The sequence below is a fragment of the Cryptotermes secundus genome, unplaced genomic scaffold (assembly GCF_002891405.2).
Source record: "Cryptotermes secundus unplaced genomic scaffold, Csec_1.0 scaffold632, whole genome shotgun sequence".
Taxonomy (NCBI): domain Eukaryota; kingdom Metazoa; phylum Arthropoda; class Insecta; order Blattodea; family Kalotermitidae; genus Cryptotermes; species Cryptotermes secundus.
The window spans coordinates 276,024-298,824 of record NW_019738356.1 but is presented as its reverse complement, the minus strand read 5'-3'; the positions used below and the strand labels follow the sequence as shown (position 1 = coordinate 298,824).

At 41.6% G+C, this 22,801-nt stretch overlaps 1 protein-coding gene across 1 annotated transcript; it reads right to left on the bottom strand.

Moving 5' to 3' along the window:
- Nucleotides 1-5,585: 5,585 nt before the first annotated feature.
- On the bottom strand, nucleotides 5,586-20,707 carry LOC111870859. Its single transcript, XM_023863451.2, has 9 exons — nucleotides 20,197-20,707; nucleotides 19,569-19,703; nucleotides 15,352-15,686; nucleotides 13,462-13,732; nucleotides 11,615-11,706; nucleotides 9,722-9,995; nucleotides 7,992-8,090; nucleotides 7,309-7,440; nucleotides 5,586-5,701 (listed from the first exon to the last, which is right to left on the bottom strand). Exons 1-9 carry the CDS (start codon nucleotides 20,341-20,343, stop codon nucleotides 5,669-5,671), a joined length of 1,518 nt encoding a protein of 505 aa, XP_023719219.1. The 5' UTR covers nucleotides 20,344-20,707; the 3' UTR covers nucleotides 5,586-5,668.
- Nucleotides 20,708-22,801: the final 2,094 nt, after the last annotated feature.

The following is a 22,801-nucleotide window of genomic DNA, read 5'->3' as shown; positions in this document are numbered from 1 at the left end:
TGGTAAGGATAACCAATATTTACATTTAATATTGTTATTTTTATCGCCAATGTGATTGATTATAGCTCTTTTAAAAGATGTAATCAACTTTTCAAGTCGAAAGCCAATTGTGCGTTTTTCGATTAGTTTATTCTGTTGCTACATTACAGTGACCTGCTTATGATAATAGATGGGTTAACAGGGCAGTGGGGGAAGATTTTTAAGTGTACAGAGGGCCATGTGGGCATTGTGTAGGCCATTTTTGTATATATTGTACATGATTTTTCTTCAAATTAAAGAATTATAAGTGGAATCACGAACTCTATTCAGTTGGAAAACTGTGGAAAATAAGAGAATTTTAGAAACAAAGAAGCGACATTGAGGGCCCATATTTTAATAAATCAGGTTTTTCTATGCATGTGTCAGTTTGGAGTTCTCACCACAGTGAGTGTGAAGAGTAGGCTCCTGTTTTATGGGATGTGACCCCGTGTAGTCTAGTAGTCATTCGCTGACATTTCTGAGGAACTCAGTGCCTGCACCTTCAGGGTGGAGGAGTCAGCCAGCCAAGCAGTCAGCAAGAAACAAAGAACAAGTTTGGAGCTTGTTTCATGTTTCTTTTTCTTTGCTTACTTAACACATTTTGAACTATGATGATGGAAGCAGTACACACTTCCGAAACGTTGGCGAAATTCTGTTGAACGTCATGTTGTCGCATTTCAGAAGACAAGAATCTTCATACTGACCATAGTGACAGCATCAATCAAGTTATTTTTTTGTATTTTATGTGGAAAATGTTATTGTAGGTTGTATAAAAAATAAATCAGTGTAGTTGACACAAATGTTATTTTTCTTTTATAATTTTAACCTTTTTATTTATTTATCTTATTTCCTTCAGTCTGTTATCAAGAACTGAAAGTTCGCCATATTTGTGCCCCCCCCCCCGAAATATAATATAAATCAGCGGATTGTCAAGATATTCGGTATGAATGTCATGCCAGCTGAGGCCATTCTAACTACGTGTCTCTCACTTTATTATAATCGGCATTAAAAATAAGGGGGGGGGGCATGAGTGTGGCAAGAACACTGGAGACATTTAGTAAGGAGTCGCAAAATAAAGGAAGATAATAGACAATCAAAAGCATGTAAATTTTATTAAGGTAATTTTTTAACCTGATTCAGGAGGAATTTAAGAGGAGATTGAACTCGGGTAATGCTTGCTACCATTCAGTCCAAAACGTTTTGTCTTCACGTCTGTTGTCCAAAAACATAAAATTTAGAATATGCAGAATTATAATTTTGCCTGTGGTTCTATATGGGTGTGAAACTTGGTCTCTGACATTAAGGGAGGAACACAGACTGAGGGTGTTTGAGTACAGGGTGTTGAGAATATTTGGACCGAAGAGAGATGAAGTGACAGGAGGTTGGAGAAAACTGCATAATGAGGAGCTTCATAACTTGTACTCTTCTCCAAGTATAATTAGAATGATCAAGTCAAGGAGGATGAGGTGGGCAGGTCATGTAGCACGAATGGGGAGATGAGAAATGCATATAGAATATTGGTGGGAAAGTCAGGAAGAAAGAGACCACTGGGAAGACGAAGACCTAGGTGGGTGGACAATATTAAAATGGATCTTAGAGAGATAGGATGTGATGGTATGGATTGGATTGATGTGGCTCGGGATATGGACCAGTGGAGGGCTCTTGTGAACACGGTAATGAACCTTCGGGTTCCATAAAATGCTGGGAAATTCTTGAGTAACTGCAGAATTGGCGGCTCCTCAAAGAGGGCTCAGCTGCATGAGTAAGTAAGTAATTTTTGATAGAATATAAAACGAAATTATAGAGACTGTTCGAATGTGTTAATTTATCTTAATGTTCGACAGAGGTAACGGCATAAATAGGACCGTATACGCAACAATATCTACAAAATGAAGACAACAATAAACACTAACGTACCGATATTTATTATTATTATTATTATCAGACAGATGCGTAAGGGTAACTGGAAGATGTTCCAGAACAACAAAAGTTAAATTAACAAGATCTAAAAGTTTGTGACATATTTTTGAACATTGTCCATCCTCTTGTCTTTACCTCAAAACTGTCTTGATTATTTTTCAAAACACAACGTTTCGGAGACTGGATACTGTCTCCGTCTTCAGGTAAAACCTACCCAGTTGGATCCAATCATAGAACTAGTCCTTATCTCCGGCCCAACTGAGGATGTTTTACCTGAAAACGGAGACAGTATCCAGTCCTCCGAAACGTTGTGTTTTGATAAATAAACAGGACGTTTTTAGATAGAGATAAGACGATGGACAATGTCCAAAAACATAATATTTGTACCAAAATTTAACTTCTTATATGTAGGTTTCTCAGATATTAAAATGAATGAATACCTCCTCCCTCCTAGGCACAAATACGTAAGATAAAACAAACTTCTGCTGCAGTCAACTAATAAGATAGCTGTGTGTGTGTGTGTGTGTGTGTGTGTGTGTAAACTATGGATCTAAATTCTGTTAACGTGCATAAGAAACCACGAGATATAATTTTGCAGAGAAACGAGGAGATACAAGTAAAACACAGATTATCGATAAGATCCCTGGATTTTTTTTTCAAGTGACCTAAACCTTCCAGCCGCACTATGGCCCTGGGGTCGACTCAGCCTCTAACACAATTGAGTACCAGGAATTTTCCTGGGTGTTAAGGGCGGCCGGTACGTGAGGCTGGAAACCTTACCGTTATTTGTGAACCGACTGCCTAGAAAATGTGGGAGCCTCGACGTCTCACAATCCTATGGGCCTCCACGGCTTGTTACATGGTTAGCTTTACCTTATTTTACCCTAAAGGACAAGAAAGAATATAAGAAAAAAGAAAGAAAGGAAAACGAGAGAATGAGAGAGAAATTGATAACGAAATAAATAAATACAAATTAGAGAAGATATAATTTGTATATTTACGCGTGTTAATATATGTAGTGTGATGGAAGAACATACCAAAATGACACATAAATAAATAGCATTATTTTCATTTCCTGACTGACAAAAACTAAAAATTAAAAAAAAACAGTGTAAACTTGTTATTTTGGACCCAGACCAGAGGCCTCATGGTAATTTTACTTTACATAAATAGCTGACACAACTCCTCAAATGACTATCAAATAACAATAGCCTCTTAAAAAGATAATTATTTGGAATAAACGCTTTTAAGTACTCAGTATTGTTGATTCATATCAGATTATCTCGAATTCAAACTCCTACACTCAAACGGCGTAACCCGTACTTGAAAGTTCATTTTGTAGATGGACTTATCAATTGTAAATATAGAGAAAGTGAGCTGTGCCCTTCGGAAACGTTTGTATGGGAAACATGCAACTGTATGATACACCAATCTGTGTATAATTTTATTGATTACCACTAAGTGAAGTTGATAACATGATTGTAACTTGCCCAATATTTAAATGTTAGGTAATGGTGTAGCAAGGTCAAACATTACTGTACATGATAAGGTTTTGATGGATCCATTGAAAAGTCGAAGTTTGGACTTTTTAAGTTTACAGGACATGTTGTTTCTCACGTCGCAGTTTTTACAATTGCAATAAATTTATTTAAGGTTTTGTTGGACCCATTGAAGACTTGAAGTTTGAACTTTTTAAGGTGACAGGACATGTTGTTTCTCACTTCTCGTTTGTTACAATTGCAGTAAATTTATTTGAAACATTTAGTGTCCTGTGGATAAAGGAACGTAGTTTCATTGTGCGGTAGTTATACCATACAGCTAGACGGATGTTACTAACTTCCTGTCATCTGATATTCTAAAAACCAGAAAACAGCATCTTTGGATCTAAATTTTCTGCAGTCCTCAAGTAGGGTGTACGTATTCAGTCACATCAACTGAAGGTTTAGACCCTTCGAAGTGTCCTAACAAAATCAGGAGCGAACAACGGACCCCACAGTATTCTGAATGCTTGGGGCAACTGAGCTATTTGTTCCTCCCTCGAAGTCGAAACCAATATCTAAGGAATTGTGTCCGTTATAAAGGGGTAATCATGGAACATGATCTGAAGGTTATGTGATTGGTAATAAATTTTTCTAGTTTATCTAGCCGAATATAATCACTCATTCACTCATGGAGCTGAGCCCTTCTTGAGAAGCTGCCAATCGTACAGACACTCAAGAACTTCCCAGCATTTTATGGAACCCGAAGATTCATAACTGTGTTCACAAGAGCCATCCAGCGGTCCCTATCCTGAGCGAGATCAATCCAATCCATACCATCCCATCCTATCTCTCTGAGATCGATTTTAATATTGCTCACCCACCTATGCCTTGGTCTTCCCAGTGGTCTCTTTCCTTCCGGCTTTCCCACCAATATTCTATATGCATTCTTCTTCTCCCTTATTCGTGTTACATGTCCTGCCCAGCTCATTCTCCTTGACATGATCATTCTAATTATACTTGGAGAAGAGTACAAGTTATGAAGCTCCTCTTTTTTTGCAGTTTTCTCCAATCTCCTGTCTCTTCACCCCTCTTCGGTCCAAATATTCTCCTCAACACCCTGTTGTCAAACACCCAGTGTGCTAATTGCAGAACCACGATTGTCGTAATTCCGTAAAAATGATACATTAATAGTAAAAAAGTATTATCTGCTGTAGAATCAGGTATGCAGCTCCTGTTCTGGTTTCTGCAGTCGTTGCTCATGCCACGTTGTTGCAGTTTTGTCAGTGAGTGTACGCATTTTCGTTTTGGTTCCTTGTGATTGTGTTTAAATGCATACATTAACGAAATATTAGTAAAAAGTAAAACACAAAAAGTGAAGCTATCCCTGTAACAGGCCGTGGAGGCCCATAGGGTTGTCAGATGTTGAGGTTCCTACATTTTCTAGACAATCGGCTTATAGATGGCGGTTCGGTTGTCAGCCCTGTGCGCCGGCCTCCTTTTATCCCCAAGAATATTCCAGGAATATTCCTGGTACTCATTTCTGTTAGAGGCTGAGTCGACCCCAGGGCCATAGTGAGGCTGGAAGGATTAGGTAAATCGAAAAAATATCCAATGACCTCATCGGAATTCGATCCCGCGACCTTCAGGCTTGTAGCATAGTGCCTCAACCAACTACTCTATCGCGTACGTCTGATGAAATGTTAGTACTTTTTAAAAATAATAATCCGGATTCTGATGAAAATTTAACGGAAATTATCTTTCTTTTTAAGATCACGTGCCGAGCCATCTGTTATGACATTCTGCGGTCAGCGCATATACAAGTCAAGTGGCGTCTCCATCGGCCCTCCCACGAACTAATTGCGAAATGGCAAAGAACGGACGTTACATTAAAATTATATATAAACAGACGTTAGTCAGAAATATGAACTTTTAATGATTTCAGGTGTTGAAGCGAAAACAGTAAACCACAAGGCGTAAATTTGCATTCTTTTATTGAACAAGATCGTATGATAAATAATATAAAAATAAATCCTACAATAAATCATTTACTTACTATAGAAGGAAAAGAAAAACTTATTCTAAAACAAAACAAACTCCGTGGTTCCAGTCCGCAAGCGACCGAGCGACCGCCGCTTATCGGTAAAGTTAGTACCAACTTCAGCGGATAGAGGGTGTCGCGTCGTCAGCGCAAGTACAGCATGTACAGCCGAAGTTTCTCAAACGCAGTGATCTTCCCGCGGTCACAATTCTCACTCATCATCCTCATCTGAATCTGGGAGGTCCTGAAACGTTCCAAACACAACACTTGTCACAATTTGTCCTGTTTTTGTAGGAAATTAGATTCCCACAGCAATAGTTATGAAGAGCACTATAATGCAGTGTAGTCCTTTGAAAATCAACTGATGTTTCGAAGTAACTTATCGCTTACGTCGTCAAGGTCGAAGAATAAGGAGAGAAAGAAACCTACTGGAAAGCATGTGGATAACTGAGCTCCCTTGGCTTATTCTTCGACCCTGAGGATGGAGGCAATATTTTCCTTCGAAACGCCGGTTGACTTTCAAAGGACTACACGGCGATATATTCTAGAACATATCACTCTTCTTTGCCCTGTTTTATATGTTGAAATTGTGGGACAGCAATATTCCCTGCTGTTTTTGTATGCTCTAAATGCAATCACATTCTCTACACCGTGTACCAAAATGACTGAAGAAATTTCACCGAGTGGAGACGATAGGGCTTCATTTCCAGTCTCCCGCAACACCCTCCCCCCACACACTCATAGTTCACATCTCCAATTCACGACCCGCAAGGCTCGCAGATTTCTTCGGACTGCGAAGAAAGGACTCTCTCACTCGTTCCACACTTTCTTCTGACACACACGGACGTCCTGCAATTTTTTTTTTCCTTTTTTAAAGGCACCCCTTTATCTCAAACTGCTGATACGAACGCCTAATGCTGTTGGCAGATGCGGGATCATTCTAGAATTGTCGCCGGAAGGCCTGCTGAACAGGAACACCTGATTCATGCTTCGCAAACTACAACACACGAAACGCTTTCTGCTCCGGAGTCGCCATTTTATCTTTGTGACGTCACGGACCGATAAAGAGAGAGGGGGGGGAAGTGGGATTGCGCACGCGATCAAAACTTGAATACCTGCTGTTTCATTCCATGTGGGAAACATACTTCTGCATGCATATCGAAAGCCGTTATGGCCGCTTCAAACTGCTCCAATCATTTTGGTACACCCTGTATTAATTATTTATTTTGTTTATTTGCGGTTCATCTGACAACGCTGCCAGTGTCTCACTTTGTATAGCGTAGAATGGTAAGATGATAAGGCAATAATGAATTACTCGCGGCCGAAGGAGCGTTCCTGCAGCTAATTCGGGGAGTCTCCAAGACGGGGATCGGCTATCGTGCCTGAGGTTTTCTTTGTTTCTCTCAGTCCTCCCTCCAGATAAACATCGAAATAATATCACAGATTACGGTTCAACCACTTCCTTCCACATCCTCTCCAATTCATTTTTCACTACCACTTGCCATCCGACGTTATCATGGAAATACCACGGACGCGCCTGGAGCACCGAAGAAAGGCACGCTAGCCGGTTTCTATCACATGATATAAACCCCCGACCTTCTGAATATGAAGCAAAATGCTACCCGTTTAGTAGGAGTCGCTCTTGAAGGCCTTCTCACGGGTTTCCCCGTTTTATAACACAAGAGAGCCGACCACCGTGTTAGGAGCCGCTACTGGTCCAATTACATTGATGACTAATTTAAAGGAATATAAAAGAGACGTTCAGATTTTCAATTTCTATAAACTGGGGCTGCTGAGATAAATGTAATAGAATATTATGTAAATTAAATTCTTCTGATAGGCAGTACTTACAGCTCTTATACATTTAATTAGCATCTCCATTCTTCTACTCTGTTTCTTCATAATTATCATGTACTTCTTCAGGGATAGAGCGTATACTTTTCTTAGACTCTCGAATTCCTTCTCAAGATGTGCGCCTTTCCTCTGAAAACATTAAAGCCAACCACAGAATAAACTCATGTTCAGAGATACAATGATCGAACAAAGAATAATATCTCACAATAAAAGACAGACACAGTAAGTTATGGAACAAGGCCGCGCCATAGCTCAAGCGGTTAGTCGCTGGCTTCCCACCACGGCGGCCCGGGTTCGATCCCGGGTTTGGTCAAGTGGAATTTGTGGTGGAGAAAATTTTCTCCGAGTATTTCGGTTTCCCCTGCCAATCTTCATTCCACCAAATTCTACATCATCATAATCACCCGAAGCAGGCTACAATAGGCCAATCAGTGGCCGCCGTGCCGAGTGGACCCAGTTGGACACCACCCCCACTAAGCGAATTTAAAAAATAGTTATGGAACAAACCAGTGCTTCTGTAACAAACAACAGAAGATGTAAACAAAATAGCGTAGCATATTTCAGTTAATTGTAAGACTTGGCATTCCTAACCTCGCTTCACCTCTTTCCAAGAATCAAGACAAGTCATTATAACCTCCATATAGAATTGTACCGTTCTTACATGCCGTAGACCTACTTACTTCTGTCAGGATTCTAAGGATCTTCCTTTGGCTTCTATTGTTCTTTTCCAGTGCCCTCAACTGTCTGGCTCTGTTTTGTTGTCGCAGTTTCATGTGCCCCTGAAACAATCGAAGACAATCAGAAAACTGTCACGTTTGCAGGCAGTGACATTAAAGAGAAAGGATTCAATAAATGGAACAACAGATGAAATATGCCGTATTTTGAAGCATTCTTTGACAAATTATATTCGTCAGATTCTGTTTTCATAGTTCACAAGATGGTAACTGTGCCCTTTATATACACAAGCCTTCCTATCATTGTATAGTTGAACTTAATGATATACTGAGAAAGCAGTTTTAATAGATCGTAATATGTCTATGGCTATACGCGTATATAGGTACATCCACCTGCAATTACATTTCTGTTCGAGATATCGATTGTTGATTGTTACAGCATGTCGAATGAATTATCTTTTGAGATACAGTAACTCCCTTCCATGGAGGATGTTGAAATGATGTGTATTAATATATTTTCAAAATTTATGCAACTATTTGAGGTTATATTGCTGTAGAATGATGAATATCAACCTGCAAATTTTGTTGTTGCTCTCAGCTGGACGGAAATAAAAAAAAATTAATTTGGGCGATGTATCCAACATTTGGTAGGAAGACAGATAACAGACACGAGTACATACAGCGTACGAAACATTATTTGCCTACCAGCATTTACAGTATTGGCGACGGTATAAATCTCAAGAAGTAGTAGCCTGCAAGAATCACGTAAATGAAGCCGGTTCTTGATTAATTAGAATTTTATCAGAGTCTGTAATGAGACGATGAAGTTGATGCTGATAACACAGGTAACCCACTCAAAGTTTCAGGCAATATTAGTAAGAGTAGTGAGACCCGCGTGCTGTCTGATCACGTGAGCACTGAGAAACGAGTCCTGCTCACTAGCCCATAAGCTAAGTTACATTTTGTTGTTATATCTTAAATATTTTCTATTGCTTTCTCCACAGCATTCCGGAAGAGGCTCCCTGACCAGTAAAAGTAAGTAAAGTTGTCCCTGTATCAGGCCGTGGAGGCCCATAGGGTTGTGAGATGTTGAGGTTCTTAAATTTTCTCTAGACAATCGGTTCACAGATGGCGGTGAAGTTATAAGCCTTACGCTTCGGCCGCTCTTTACCCCCAAGATTATTCCTGGTACTCATTTCTGTTAGAGGCTGAGTCGACCCCAGGGCCATAGTGCGGCTGGAAGGATCAGATCAATTGAAAAAAATACACCTCATCGGGATTTGATCCCGCGACCTTCCGGCTTGTAGCATAGTGCCTCAACCAACTACACTGCCTTTGCCTCTTCCCTATACTGTTGCAATTCGAAATAAGTTTCTGAACGCGGGACCTCGAAGTTTGGTAAGTATCCTTGCCCGGAAAGGGGGGGCTGTTCGGCCCATGTCGAGGGTTGTCCCTTTCCAGAACAAAACAAGCACAGATGAAACGCGAACAAATAACATCCCTTCTGGGCTACGAAGGAACAAACCCTTACTGGATTGTTAGGAAACAGCGCGCCTTAGCCTACACCATGACTGAGATCAATGGAAGAGGTGGAAATCTTTACAATAGGAAACAGGTATATGAGGTTTCCACGGAACTCCTCTATATTCCAAGGGCGATTCTATCCATTTCGTTGTATCCTCACAGCCAGCTTTCCTATTAACCTCCCAGCTACAAAAATACTCACAGTTCCTTACCTGCTCTACATTTGTGTTCAAGGACCCTACTTCTGTTGATGACGACGCATTTTCATTGACTTCAGAAGCATGTAAACTAAGTGTCTGTCCGTTTTTGTCTTCTTCAGGCACTTTGTTTTCTGCTTCGTCGTTCTTTGTCCCTGCGCCCGTCATGACCAGCTCCACAGATACCACTAAGAAGTGCTTCTCTCCTTCTTGAAGTATGAAAGCTGCATCGGTGGAGAAATCGCACTGGTCACCTCTCTTATGTATCACTGGTTGGTGGACTTCTTTCCTGTAAACACAAAGCGAGGTTCATCACACAATCAGTAGATGTACATGTATATTTAATTGCTGCCGGTCACGGTAGCCGAGCGGTCTAAGGCATGCACTGTCTTCGCTCGCTCGGAAGCCGGGATCGTGGGTTCGAATCCCACTCAGGGCATGGATGTTTGTGTTCGTTTTTCTGTTTTTGTCTACAGGTAGAGGCCTTGCGACGAGCTGATCACTCGCCCAAGGAGTCCTACCGTATGTGTAAGATCTAGTAAACCGAAGTGAAACGGAGAGTTTCATGGAGGTAGGCCTAGGCCCAAATTGGGGCTGTAGCGCCACAGGAAAAAAAATTAATTGCTAGGGCTTCTTTCTACTATACACACAGTCATAACACCAAATCTTATAGAACATGTGGATGTCAGGGTTCTAAATTTCATTTTGGAAGGCCCTATGTTCGAATCTTTGCCGGGATATTAGCTGTCCAGCCTGTGGGGTTTCGTTGTTCTTCTTAGTCCCTCAAGTCAAATTCCTGAATTAGTCCTGGACCAATTCAGTCCAGGTCATTCCAGTTCTTCAATCACACTACAATCTGACTCTACACAGTCTACATACCGAAGTAGTATCGGTAAATAAAGAACAAACTCTAAAACAAACAAATTCCGTGATCTGTAGTCCGCAAGCGAACTATACAGACCGAGCGACCGCCGCTTGTCGGCGAAGGTAGTGCCAACTTTTGTGGACAGAGGCTGTCATTTGGTCAGCGCAACGGATCCTCACGGCCGTTAATCTCGGTGTTTTAGACCGGAGCCGCTATTTCCTTGAAATAGCTCCTGAGTTATCCTCAGGAAGCTAATTGGACCCCGGAAGAAAAATTCAGTAATAACAAACAGATACGTGGCATAATTCAAAGTGGTCTGCCAAGTAGTCACACTTGGTTACTCGAATGTTGCGCATCATAAATTGGTTGTATTGAGAAACACATCGGCAGATGGAACAGCGTTACAGATGGAAGATATGGAGGATCGAAGTAAAGTGGAATTATGTAACTCTCGCTTCCAATTCAATGGATCAGGCGATTTCACTGATGAACTAGCAGGCATGAGCAAAGAGAGGGCTTGGACCCACTAGTGGTTTAATATTCAGGTAGGATTGTACACTCGAACGAAAGTAAAGGGAGTTGCAGTTCATAATTGCTTTACTTATGCAGATTTATATGAATGTTTGTCGTGGTGACTTTTATTTTATGAAGCACAGAGTGGCTATGGTCTAATTAGCTGCACTCGTACTACCTAGACAGTCCGATGGAGTGACTGAGTTAAACTACGCAAGCATCAGTATTAAAAAGAAAGAGAAATTTTCGAAAAGCTTCTCTCATTCATAACAATTAGACCAACAGATGATGTACCTGTATTTTAGAGTATGAAATACACGTATTATATGCATTCATCTTCATCTGCTTACTCGGCTGCATGACAATAATTTCTTACGTCCATATCCGCAAGATATAGCAGTGTTCTGATATGAAACTTGTGGAGTGCTCATGTACGTCCCATATCTTACACGGTGCCAGTTCAGTGCACGCGAGCAGCCGATGTACCTCACGGATTGAAACCCCGAGTCAGACACTAGAAGTATACATACCTGTCGCTGGGTCTGTCCCCCTGACCAATTGCTGGGCTGTCATCCTCGTCGGTCGCTCTACTCCCGGCGCCTCTTGTGTCGTTCCGAGGCACCTGCGAAACAGAACATCGCAATGTGGTCATTATCTGGTAGCTAAGGGGCTTCTTAATCACCGTCGGTATTACGTGATTCAAGAGTAGTTTGCGGCATCACAGAATTCATATTCGTTGTGAGTGTTCTTCGATTCGAACAACTATACCATGGTAAGCTGCTTCACACACACACACACACACACACACACATGCACACACAATGTATTGTGCCAAGTATGATCATTTGCTAGGCAACGGTTTAGTGAACATTGCCTAGAAACCGGAATGGTAGTTGAAACGAATATAATCCATTGCTACTCGATTAATGGTTAAAACAATTTTCGCTGAAACGAACAAGCGTTTCCCCGAATTAACACAAGATTCAGAGACAACAGATTCATGGGAAACCGTAATGGAGCCCTTCGACCTGGTGACTTCAGTGAGGACCGCGTGGTACTTATAAAAATCAGTGGATTCCTGAATTCGTGAGGCAGACATTGTTTAAGGCATCGAGAAAGTCATTCGAAAAAATTCGAAATGCAGTTCAATAGTTGAAGTGTTAACCAGATAAGATTCGTTACCGAACAACGACTGAGCAAGCAGACGCCGATGACTTTGTATGTTACAGCCGCTGTAATCTTTACAGATTTATAATTATTTGTATTTACAACTTGTGCGTGTCCAGTAAATCTATTCATCGAACCCAGAACCCATTATTATTCACGTCAATCAGGAATACATGACAGTACGTATTTCTTTGTTGTATGTCCCCATGCCTAGTCGCAACGAAGTCTGCAAGCATTACGTAAATGAAGCCGGTTCTTGATTAATTAGAATTTTATCAGAGTCTGTAATGAGACGATGGAGTTGATGTTGATAACACAGGTAACCCACTCAAAGTTTCAAGCAATATTAGTACGAGTAGTGAGACCCGCGTGCTGTCTGATCACGTGAGCACTGAGAAACGAGTCCTGCTCACTAGCCCATAAGCTAACTTACATTTTGTTTTTATATCTTAAATATTTTCTACTGCTTTATCCACAGCATTCCGGAAGAGGCTCCCTGACCAGTAAAAGTAAGTAAAGTTGTCCCTGTATCAGGCCGTGGAGGCCCATAGGGTTGTAAGATGTTGAGGTTCTTAAATTTTCTCTAGACAATCGGTTCACAGATGGCGGTGAAGTTATAAGCCTTACGCTTCGGCCGCTCTTTACCCCCAAGATTATTCCTGGTACTCATTTCTGTTAGAGGCTGAGTCGACCCCAGGGCCATAGTGCGGCTGGAAGGATCAGATCAATTGAAAAAAATACACCTCATCGGGATTTGATCCCGCGACCTTCCGGCTTGTAGCATAGTGCCTCAACCAACTACACTGCCTTTGCCCCTTCCCTATACTGTTGCAATTCGAAATAAGTTTCTGAACGCGGGACCTCGAAGTTTGGTAAGTATCCTTGCCCGGAGAAGGGGGGCTGTTCGGCCCATGTCGAGGGTTGTCCCTTTCCAGAACAAAACAAGCACAGATGAAACGCGAACAAATAACATCCCTTCTGGGCTACGAAGGAACAAACCCTTACTGGATTGTTAGGAAACAGCGCGCCTTAGCCTACACCATGACTGAGATCAGTGGAAGAGGTGGAAATCTTTACAATAGGAAACAGGTATATGAGGTTTCCACGGAACTCCTCTATATTCCAAGGGCGATTCTATCCATTTCGTTGTATCCTCACAGCCAGCTTTCCTATTAACCTCCCAGCTACAAAAATACTCACAGTTCCTTACCTGCTCTACATTTGTGTTCAAGGACCCTACTTCTGTTGATGACGACGCATTTTCATTGACTTCAGAAGCATGTAAACTAAGTGTCTGTCCGTTTTTGTCTTCTTCAGGCACTTTGTTTTCTGCTTCGTCGTTCTTTGTCCCTGCGCCCGTCATGATCAGCTCCACAGATACCACTAAGAAGTGCTTCTCTCCTTCTTGAAATATGAAAGCTGCATCGGTGGAGAAATCGCACTGGTCACCTCTGTTATGTATCACTGGGTTGACTTCATTCCTGTAAACACAAAGCGAGGTTCATCACACAATCAGTAGATGTACATGTATATTTAATTGCTGCCGGTCACGGTAGCCGAGCGGTCTAAGGCATGCACTGTCTTCGCTCGCTCGGAAGCCGGGATCGTGGGTTCGAATCCCACTCAGGGCATGGATGTTTGTGTTCGTTTTTCTGTTTTTGTCTACAGGTAGAGGCCTTGCGACGAGCTGATCACTCGCCCAAGGAGTCCTACCGTATGTGTAAGATCTAGTAAACCGAAGTGAAACGGAGAGTTTCATGGAGGTAGGCCTAGGCCCAAATTGGGGCTGTAGCGCCACAGGAAAAAAAATTAATTGCTAGGGCTTCTTTCTACTATACACACAGTCATAACACCAAATCTTATAGAACATGTGGATGTCAGGGTTCTAAATTTCATTTTGGAAGGCCCTATGTTCGAATCTTTGCCGGGATATTAGCTGTCCAGCCTGTGGGGTTTCGTTGTTCTTCTTAGTCCCTCAAGTCAAATTCCTGAATTAGTCCTGGACCAATTCAGTCCAGGTCATTCCAGTTCTTCAATCACACTACAATCTGACTCTACACAGTCTACATACCGAAGTAGTATCGGTAAATAAAGAACAAACTCTAAAACAAACAAATTCCGTGATCTGTAGTCCGCAAGCGAACTATACAGACCGAGCGACCGCCGCTTGTCGGCGAAGGTAGTGGCAACTTTTGTGGACAGAGGCTGTCATTTGGTCAGCGCAACGGATCCTCACGGCCGTTAATCTCGGTGTTTTAGACCGGAGCCGCTATTTCCTTGAAATAGCTCCTGAGTTATCCTCAGGAAGCTAATTGGACCCCGGAAGAAAAATTCAGTAATAACAAACAGATACGTGGCATAATTCAAAGTGGTCTGCCAAGTAGTCACACTTGGTTACTCGAATGTTGCGCATCATAAATTGGTTGTATTGAGAAACACATCGGCAGATGGAACAGCGTTACGGATGGAAGATATGGAGGATCGAAGTAAAGTGGAATTATGTAACTCTCGCTTCCAATTCAATGGATCAGGCGATTTCACTGATGAACTAGCAGGCATGAGCAAAGAGAGGGCTTGGACCCACTAGTGGTTTAATATTCAGGTAGGATTGTACACTCGAACGAAAGTAAAGGGAGTTGCAGTTCATAATTGCTTTACTTATGCAGATTTATATGAATGTTTGTCGTGGTGACTTTTATTTTATGAAGCACAGAGTGGCTATGGTCTAATTAGCTGCACTCGTACTACCTAGACAGTCCGATGGAGTGACTGAGTTAAACTACGCAAGCATCAGTATTAAAAAGAAAGAGAAATTTTCGAAAAGCTTCTCTCATTCATAACAATTAGACCAACAGAAGATGTACCTGTATTTTAGAGTATGAAATACACGTATTATATGCATTCATCTTCATCTGCTTACTCGGCTGCATGACAATAACTTCTTACGTCCATATCCGCAAGATATAGCAGTGTTCTGATATGAAACTTGTGGAGTGCTCATGTACGTCCCATATCTTACACGGTGCCAGTTCAGTGCACGCGAGCAGCCGATGTACCTCATGGATTGAAACCCCGAGTCAGACACTAGAAGTATACATACCTGTCGCTGCGCCTGTCCCCGTTTCCGATCGCTGTCCTGTCGTCGACCTGACCAATCGCTGGGCTGTCACCCTGACCAATTGCTGATTTGTCGTCCTTGTCGGTGGTTGTGCTGTCACCCTGACCAATCGCAGGGTTGTTGACGTGATCTGTGACTGTGTTGTCCCCCTGACCAATTGCTGGGCTGTCATCCTCGTCAGTGACTGTGTTGTCCCTCTGACCAATTGCTGGGCTGTCATCCTCGTCAGTGACTGTGCTAACGCCCTGACTAGCCGCTGGGCTGTCGTTCTCGTCGGTCGCTCTACTCCCGGCGCCTCTTCTGTCGTTCCGAGGCACCTGCGAAACAGAACATCGCAATGTGGTCATTATCTGGTAGCTAAGGGGCTTCTTAATCACCGTCGGTATTACGTGATTCAAGAGTAGTTTGCGGCATCACAGAATTCATATTCGTTGTGAGTGTTCTTCGATTCGAACAACTATACCATGGTAAGCTGCTTCACACACACACACACACACACACACACATGCACACACAATGTATTGTGCCAAGTATGATCATTTGCTAGGCAACGGTTTAGTGAACATTGCCTAGAAACCGGAATGGTAGCTGAAACGAATATAATCCATTGCTACTCGATTAATGGTTAAAACAATTTTCGCTGAAACGAACAAGCGTTTCCCCGAATTAACACAAGATTCCGAGACAACAGATTCATGGGAAACCGTAATGGAGCCCTTCGACCTGGTGACTTCAGTGAGGACCGCATGGTACTTATAAAAATCAGTGGATTCGTGAATTCGTGAGGCAGATATTGTTTAAGGCATCGAGAAAGTCATTCGAAAAAAATCGAAATGCAGTTCAATAGTTGAAGTGTTAACCAGATAAGATTCGTTACCGAACAACGACTGAGCAAGCAGACGCCGATGACTTTGTATGTTACAGCCGCTGTAATCTTTACAGATTTATAATTATTTGTATTTACAACTTGTGCGTGTCCAGTAAATCTGTTCATCGAACCCAGAACCCTTTATTATTCACGTCAATCAGGAATACTTGACAGTACGTATTTCTTTGTTGTATATCCCCATGCCAAGTCGCAACGAAGTTCCGTTGACGTGTGCATAAGAATATGATACTTTCCATTATCCTCAGATAAATAAAACCCACAACCTCACAAACTATCTATGAATATTAATATTATCCTGTGATGTACAGTATGCCTGGGTGATCAGGTAGGTCTCTCGCCTTCAAGCCTTACACTAATATGATGTGTTCAAGGTGTGCTACAAGTCTGTCATCTCATCAAATTCCTATTAGATATAATATTTCATTTTCCTTTTGTTTCTAGGCATTGTATATATTTCATATAATAATGTCTTTGAAGATGAGGTGAGCAGGGCATGTAGTACGAATGGGGGAGAAAAGGAATGCATATAGCAGGCATGTCGATCGCGGGACGATTTTTGGTCGATCTCATAGGCCTATAAGGAAATTATGCATGAAAAGCATGTAAATTCACTTGTAATATGATTATATTCAGATTTTGAAGGGAAAATACATATTAAAGTAGTCTGTACTTTCAGTGTACGTTGCTTTTACAACAAACATCATGTGTCGTGTTATTTTTACCAATATTGTTGCTTAAAGCGCGGTACGACGATAGTAGTAGTAGATCACAACCTGTTTGAAGTTGGTCATGCCAGGCATATAGGTTATTGGTGGGAAAGCCAGAAGGGAAGAACAAGACGTAGGTGGATGGACAATATTAAAATGAATCTTAGAGAGATATGATGGGATGGGATGCTATGGATTGGATTGATATGGCTCGGGATATGGACCAGTGGCGGGCTCTTGTGAACACGGTAATGAACATTAGGATTCCATAAAATGCTGGGAAATTCTTGATTAGCTGCAGATTTGGCTTTTCCTCAAGAAGGGCTCAGCTTCATAAGTAAGTAAGTACTGTCTTATGTTTGGCTACTGAAGACGCCGTTCGGATTGTTAATTGGTTTAATTAACAACCTACAAGTCGTAACTACAAATAACTACAACACTCTAAGGATTACTGCAATTATAACACATAAATAAAATCTTCTATATGCATTCACTATTCGTTGCTAGGTAACAGATCTGAACTATGGCTAAGCCTTGACAGTGTTTTCACTCTCCCTTTCCTGTTAACGGATTTTACACAGGAACTATAAACGTCTCAATCACACACTCCCAATATCACTGTACTACAGCACACATAAAGTCTTCAAATCACACCAAAGTGTTTGCTCGACGTGCATTCCGTGGCTATCTTCCACCGAGAACTCTTTTCCTGTCACTTAAACACTCAAACACTCCCGAATAATCCAAGATACTCCCAAATACTGACATCTGTTCTGTTCTATATTGTTGGAACGTGTTTACCGACTGATTGCATAGCAACGGTCGCGGGGTGTTTCGCTGTCAGTTACCTAGCAATGCTGTGTCTATCCACTTTACAATAATGTGACGTGTTGCGCAATGGAGGACGCCCCCTCCCTCCCCAGCGGTGGCGTGTCGGGTGAGTCGGCGCTCCGCCCTCCCCCCCCCGCACTGTGACGTGACGCGGCTTCCAGATGTGACGTGACACCGCTTCCTACTGTGACGTGGCACGCACGTGGGGAGGGCGGGGGCGTTCTCCATTGCGCAACATGTCACAATATTGTGGCGTATAGACTCGTCGCTAAGCGGTGACTCTGTAAACAGTGGCCGTTGCTTGGTAACGCCCTCACTATACACTATACACAATATAAAGCTGTGTTTTCTTAATGGTTATAAACGGGCTATTACTTAAGGACTATGACCGAAAAGACTTCAGTTAAAAATTGTGGTCCTGATCGGTGGTAAACCGCCAGTCGTAAAACCACTTTGACTTTGACTTTGCTCAGAGTCTGGAAGTCTCCCAGAGCCGTTAGACATAAACTATAGTCATGAGTCCCGTGGGACTCGAAACCAAGAATCACGATGCTGTTGAGGGCCAGCAGCAGTTTAACAGCCAGCTAAGTTCAGTTGTGAGAGAGTGGCCAGCCACGAATGGCGTGAGTACGGAAGCTGAAGAATCTCCACTGTTAGAAGCCATTATTTGGAAACGACTAGTGGAGACACTGCTGTCTGGAATACAGTTAGCGTGGATTCTAGTTGTGTGTAAATTGTGGATATTAGCGATGGCGTGTGTTAAAGTGGTCAATAGAACGAGTCACCAGACCGGAATTCCGTCTATAGCCACTCATAAGTAAAGTAAAGCTATCCCTGTAACAGGCCGTGGAGGCCCATAGGGTTGTGAGACGTTGAGGGTCCCACATTATCTAGACAATCGGCTCAAAGATGGCGGTAATGTTGTCAGCCTTACGCGCTGGCCGCGCGTTTCCCAAGGGAAATTATTTAATTAATCCCTGGTACTCATTTCTGTTAGAAGCTGAGTCGAACGCAGGGCCATAGTGCGGCTGGAAGGATTAAGTGAACTGAAAAAATCCAATGACCTCATCGGGACTTGAACCCCTCGACCTTCCGGCTTGTAGCATAGTGCCTCAACCACTACGCTACCGCATGCCCCCATAGACGTGACACTATTTACAACACATCTAATTTCACAATTTGCGAGAAACATATGTTTCAATTACAGTCAAAGTTACATTGCAACTGACGGTCAGCCAGTCAGTCAGTCTTGGTGTCGAGCCCAGTCTGGGGTTTATGACCAGATATTTATTACTGTTTGACAGTTTCGGTCTTATTTCTGTGGGGCGCCCTCTCTGACGAGAAGATGGGTCTCTCTTTTGTCAAAGTCATTGTCTGCAGTAGTAAGTCATTTAACATAATGTAAAGGATATTTATATTTTACATGTTAAACATGTTATTAAATAAATATATAGAAAATATATACAGGGCCTCTGTCAGGCCAGGTTCAGTATAGAGGATTATGCCCTATTTCTAGTAGCTTCCACTACAACGGCAGTTTAGTCACTTGAACGGTCGTATGCTTGACCGCCGCAATGTTTAAGCCTCTTATACTTTCTATATCGGGCTTCGCCTTGTCCAATATTGTGAACATTTTCGTTATCATGATTTTGTATGACTTCTGCTTGTTTCCTGAATAATTTTGTGATATAATCATATACGTACGGAATGTTGAAAGCACGTGATAATCTGCTTTTGTAATTTCAGTATAAACATGTCTAAACTTTGCTTACCTTCTTACATACCCATCCTCTGAGCCACTCGAAGCAGCCACTAGTGGACGAGTCTGGGAAGTGTTTCGCGGCCTCTTCCGTGTTGTTCTCTGGACATTTCTTCTCATAACAATCGCCATCACTGTCCACACATTTCTGAAAAGGAAAACGAATTTTATCGAAGCCTCGGTTCATATTTTAGTCAGTAAACTGCTTACGAATTCTATATTCGTACATTATTTACTTCAAAAATTTTCCAAAAACACATGTTTCAGTCAACATGATTTATATTTACATTTATTTTCACCTCATGGATCCAATCATCTCCCTGTAGGGCTGCATGTAAAACGTGTCGCATATTACAAATTCATTATGACTACATATCCTTCGTCCTTGGTCCAATAAAATATATAACCAGGCCTCTCACAGATAGCTCAATTTGTCAGGACAACACACATGAGTCGTGGAAAAACCACTGTCAACTTCACACCTTGACATTCCACACACACTGGCAAGCCATAGCATCCAAACAGTTACATTAAAAAATATTAAAATTCATAACAAAACCAGACATCATACATCTGAGGCATACCACATCCAACAATCACTTTTTTTTTTTTCAGTATGAACATGTCTGAAATTAGCTTACCTTCTTACATATCCAACTTCGTACCCACCCGAAGCAACCGCAGGTGTACGAGGCTTCAGTGTTGTCTCGGTGTTTATCAGAAGAAGAACTATCACTTTGCATGTTGTCCGGAAAATAACCAAGAGTGCTACTCCTACCATGTTCCATACTCTTGCAACGAACACTGAGTATCAACTGATAGCGGCACCTGTAATCGCCTTGCTTATATAGCCGAGAACGGACGTCGTGTTGCTAGAGAACAATTCCTTGTCTGGCTGGCAGAGTTTATTGACGCGTTGTTACGCAACAAGTTGTTGTCTAGTAACGGGTTGACGTGTCGCTATATTGTTACGCGCATGAGTGACCACAGACGTGGTTAGGATTGTTGAATAGACGTATTAACCATCTACAGGTCGTAACTACAAATAACTTAATATTATCACCGATTCCCGCAATTAAGAAGTCACTACATGCTTAAAGTAAAAGTAATAACTTTTACTTTTTTTATTTTATTATAGAGTCGAGCCAACCATGTGTTAAAAATAGTTGTACTTCATACTGCTCAAGGTATTTTTAGTTCTGCTACAGTCACCGTGCTTGGATAATTCGTCGGGCATTTTGTCTGGCTGCGCTGAGGTCAAAAGAATTGTTACTGCTAATTAAAAATTATGTAATTGATATGATGTCTGCTCAGACATTTGAACCAACAGAAACTATATGGTTGTCTGTGTAACGATAGTTCCTCGTCTAAATAAACATGCTAAGTAGCATATAGATATTGCAGGTATTCTGCCTTTGAAATATTGGATACGAAGTACTGGTAATGGACATGTAACTATATCAGAAACAAGGATGTTCGTTGCATTTATCTGGTATAGTGACATTTTAATAGGGAAGAAAGAGTGACGCAGAAACAAAACAGATGGAAGTATTATCATATGGAAGTGGACGTATGGAACAAAGCAAAACAAACACTGCAGTTGCACTGAATCGAAAGGACGCGGGTCAGCAGCAAGATGGTACATTACATGATAAGGCCGACAAGACAAACAGTTTAATCGGCTCCGCCATGAGCGTGCTAAGTCACTTGATATTCGGGGTTTTTACAATATACATAATATTTCTTTGCTTTGAAGACTACAGTTTATTTTCATGGCATCCAACGTGTATGACAGTTGGGGTGAGTTGATGTGTAATTTCAGTTCCACGTATGAAGGATTGTTTTGAACCTAACCTTACTTAGATAGTTAAAGTGTGGTTTTACGAGTTTAAACTATTCGTTTAAGTAACATGGAGTTGTGTGGTATTCACTAGGTCCTAGTAGTTCAAGGTATTATAATATCCTATGATCATATACACTTTTAACTGTGCTGCAAATCAGTGGTTCCCAAGCTTTTTGGGACCAACGCCCGCTTGGTTCCATAACCTCACTCCCAGTGCCCGTGCCCAACCGTATAAAAAGCATTCTTCAGAATAGCGGTTTGCACAACCCACCGAGGAAAATAATAATAAAATAAGAAACCACACCCAGGAAATACTATGCTGTTAGTAAATTCTTAATGCAATGGGTAGGCTTGATGAAGTGATACCAGTTTCCCTGTGTCTGGTGTATAGTCACTTAAGTCGTAAGTAGGCAATTAACGCACTCAGAGGGGCCCACCTCCAGGGCCTCCTTCCACCCACTTGCTTCTTAATGCCCCACCTGATAATCCACCACCCTACTGGGGGCAGTACTACCCACTTTGGGGACTGCTGTTTTCAGTAATACATAAACAGCCTTGAATTACAAGAATATGCTGTAATCTTATTTATCTTCAACATTAGCACTTGCAGGATTGGCAAGTGTGGCAATAGTTTAAGAAAACGCAAAATAATGTTATGTTCAGACAAGTGTAGACAAATATAAAATTTCTCATTACTGTGATGGCTCCTCAAAGCTGGTAGCAATTGAATGTTACCAAACCAAACGAGATCAAGTCAATGAAAACTTAATTAACAAGGATGAGATAAAATATGTAGCATGAATGGAGGAGAAGAGGAATGCATATAGGATATTGGTGGGGAAGCCAGAAGGAAAGAGGCCACTGGGAGGACCAAGGCGTAGGTGTGTGGACAATATTAAAATGGATCTTAGAGAGCTATGATGGGGTGGTATGGATTGGATTGATCTGGCTCAGGATAGGGACCAGTGGAGAACTCTCGTGAACACGGTAATGAACTTTCCAGTTCCATAAAATGCTGGGAAGTTCTTGAGTAGCTGTAGAATTGGTGTTTCCTCAAGAAGGGCTCAGTTCCACAAGTAAGTAAGTAAGTTAGGTTTTGTCTCTATTCCAGTCCCTTCTGTTGATGGCAGAGGCTGTAATGATCATGTCGCAAGATAACATAATTGCTTCAAAACTCAGTCGTCAAGGAAGAGTTCGACTTCATTGGATTTTACAGGCAATAGCTGCTGCATTTATATTTACAGGTTTCTTAGTTATAGTAATTAATAAAAATATACATAATAAGAGCCATTTTAAATCATGGCATTCAATACTTGGTTTAGTTTTTCTTGTTTCTGTTGGAATCACTAGTAGTGGAGGGGTTATAACACTGTATTCGTTTAGATTAAATCAGTATTTAAAAC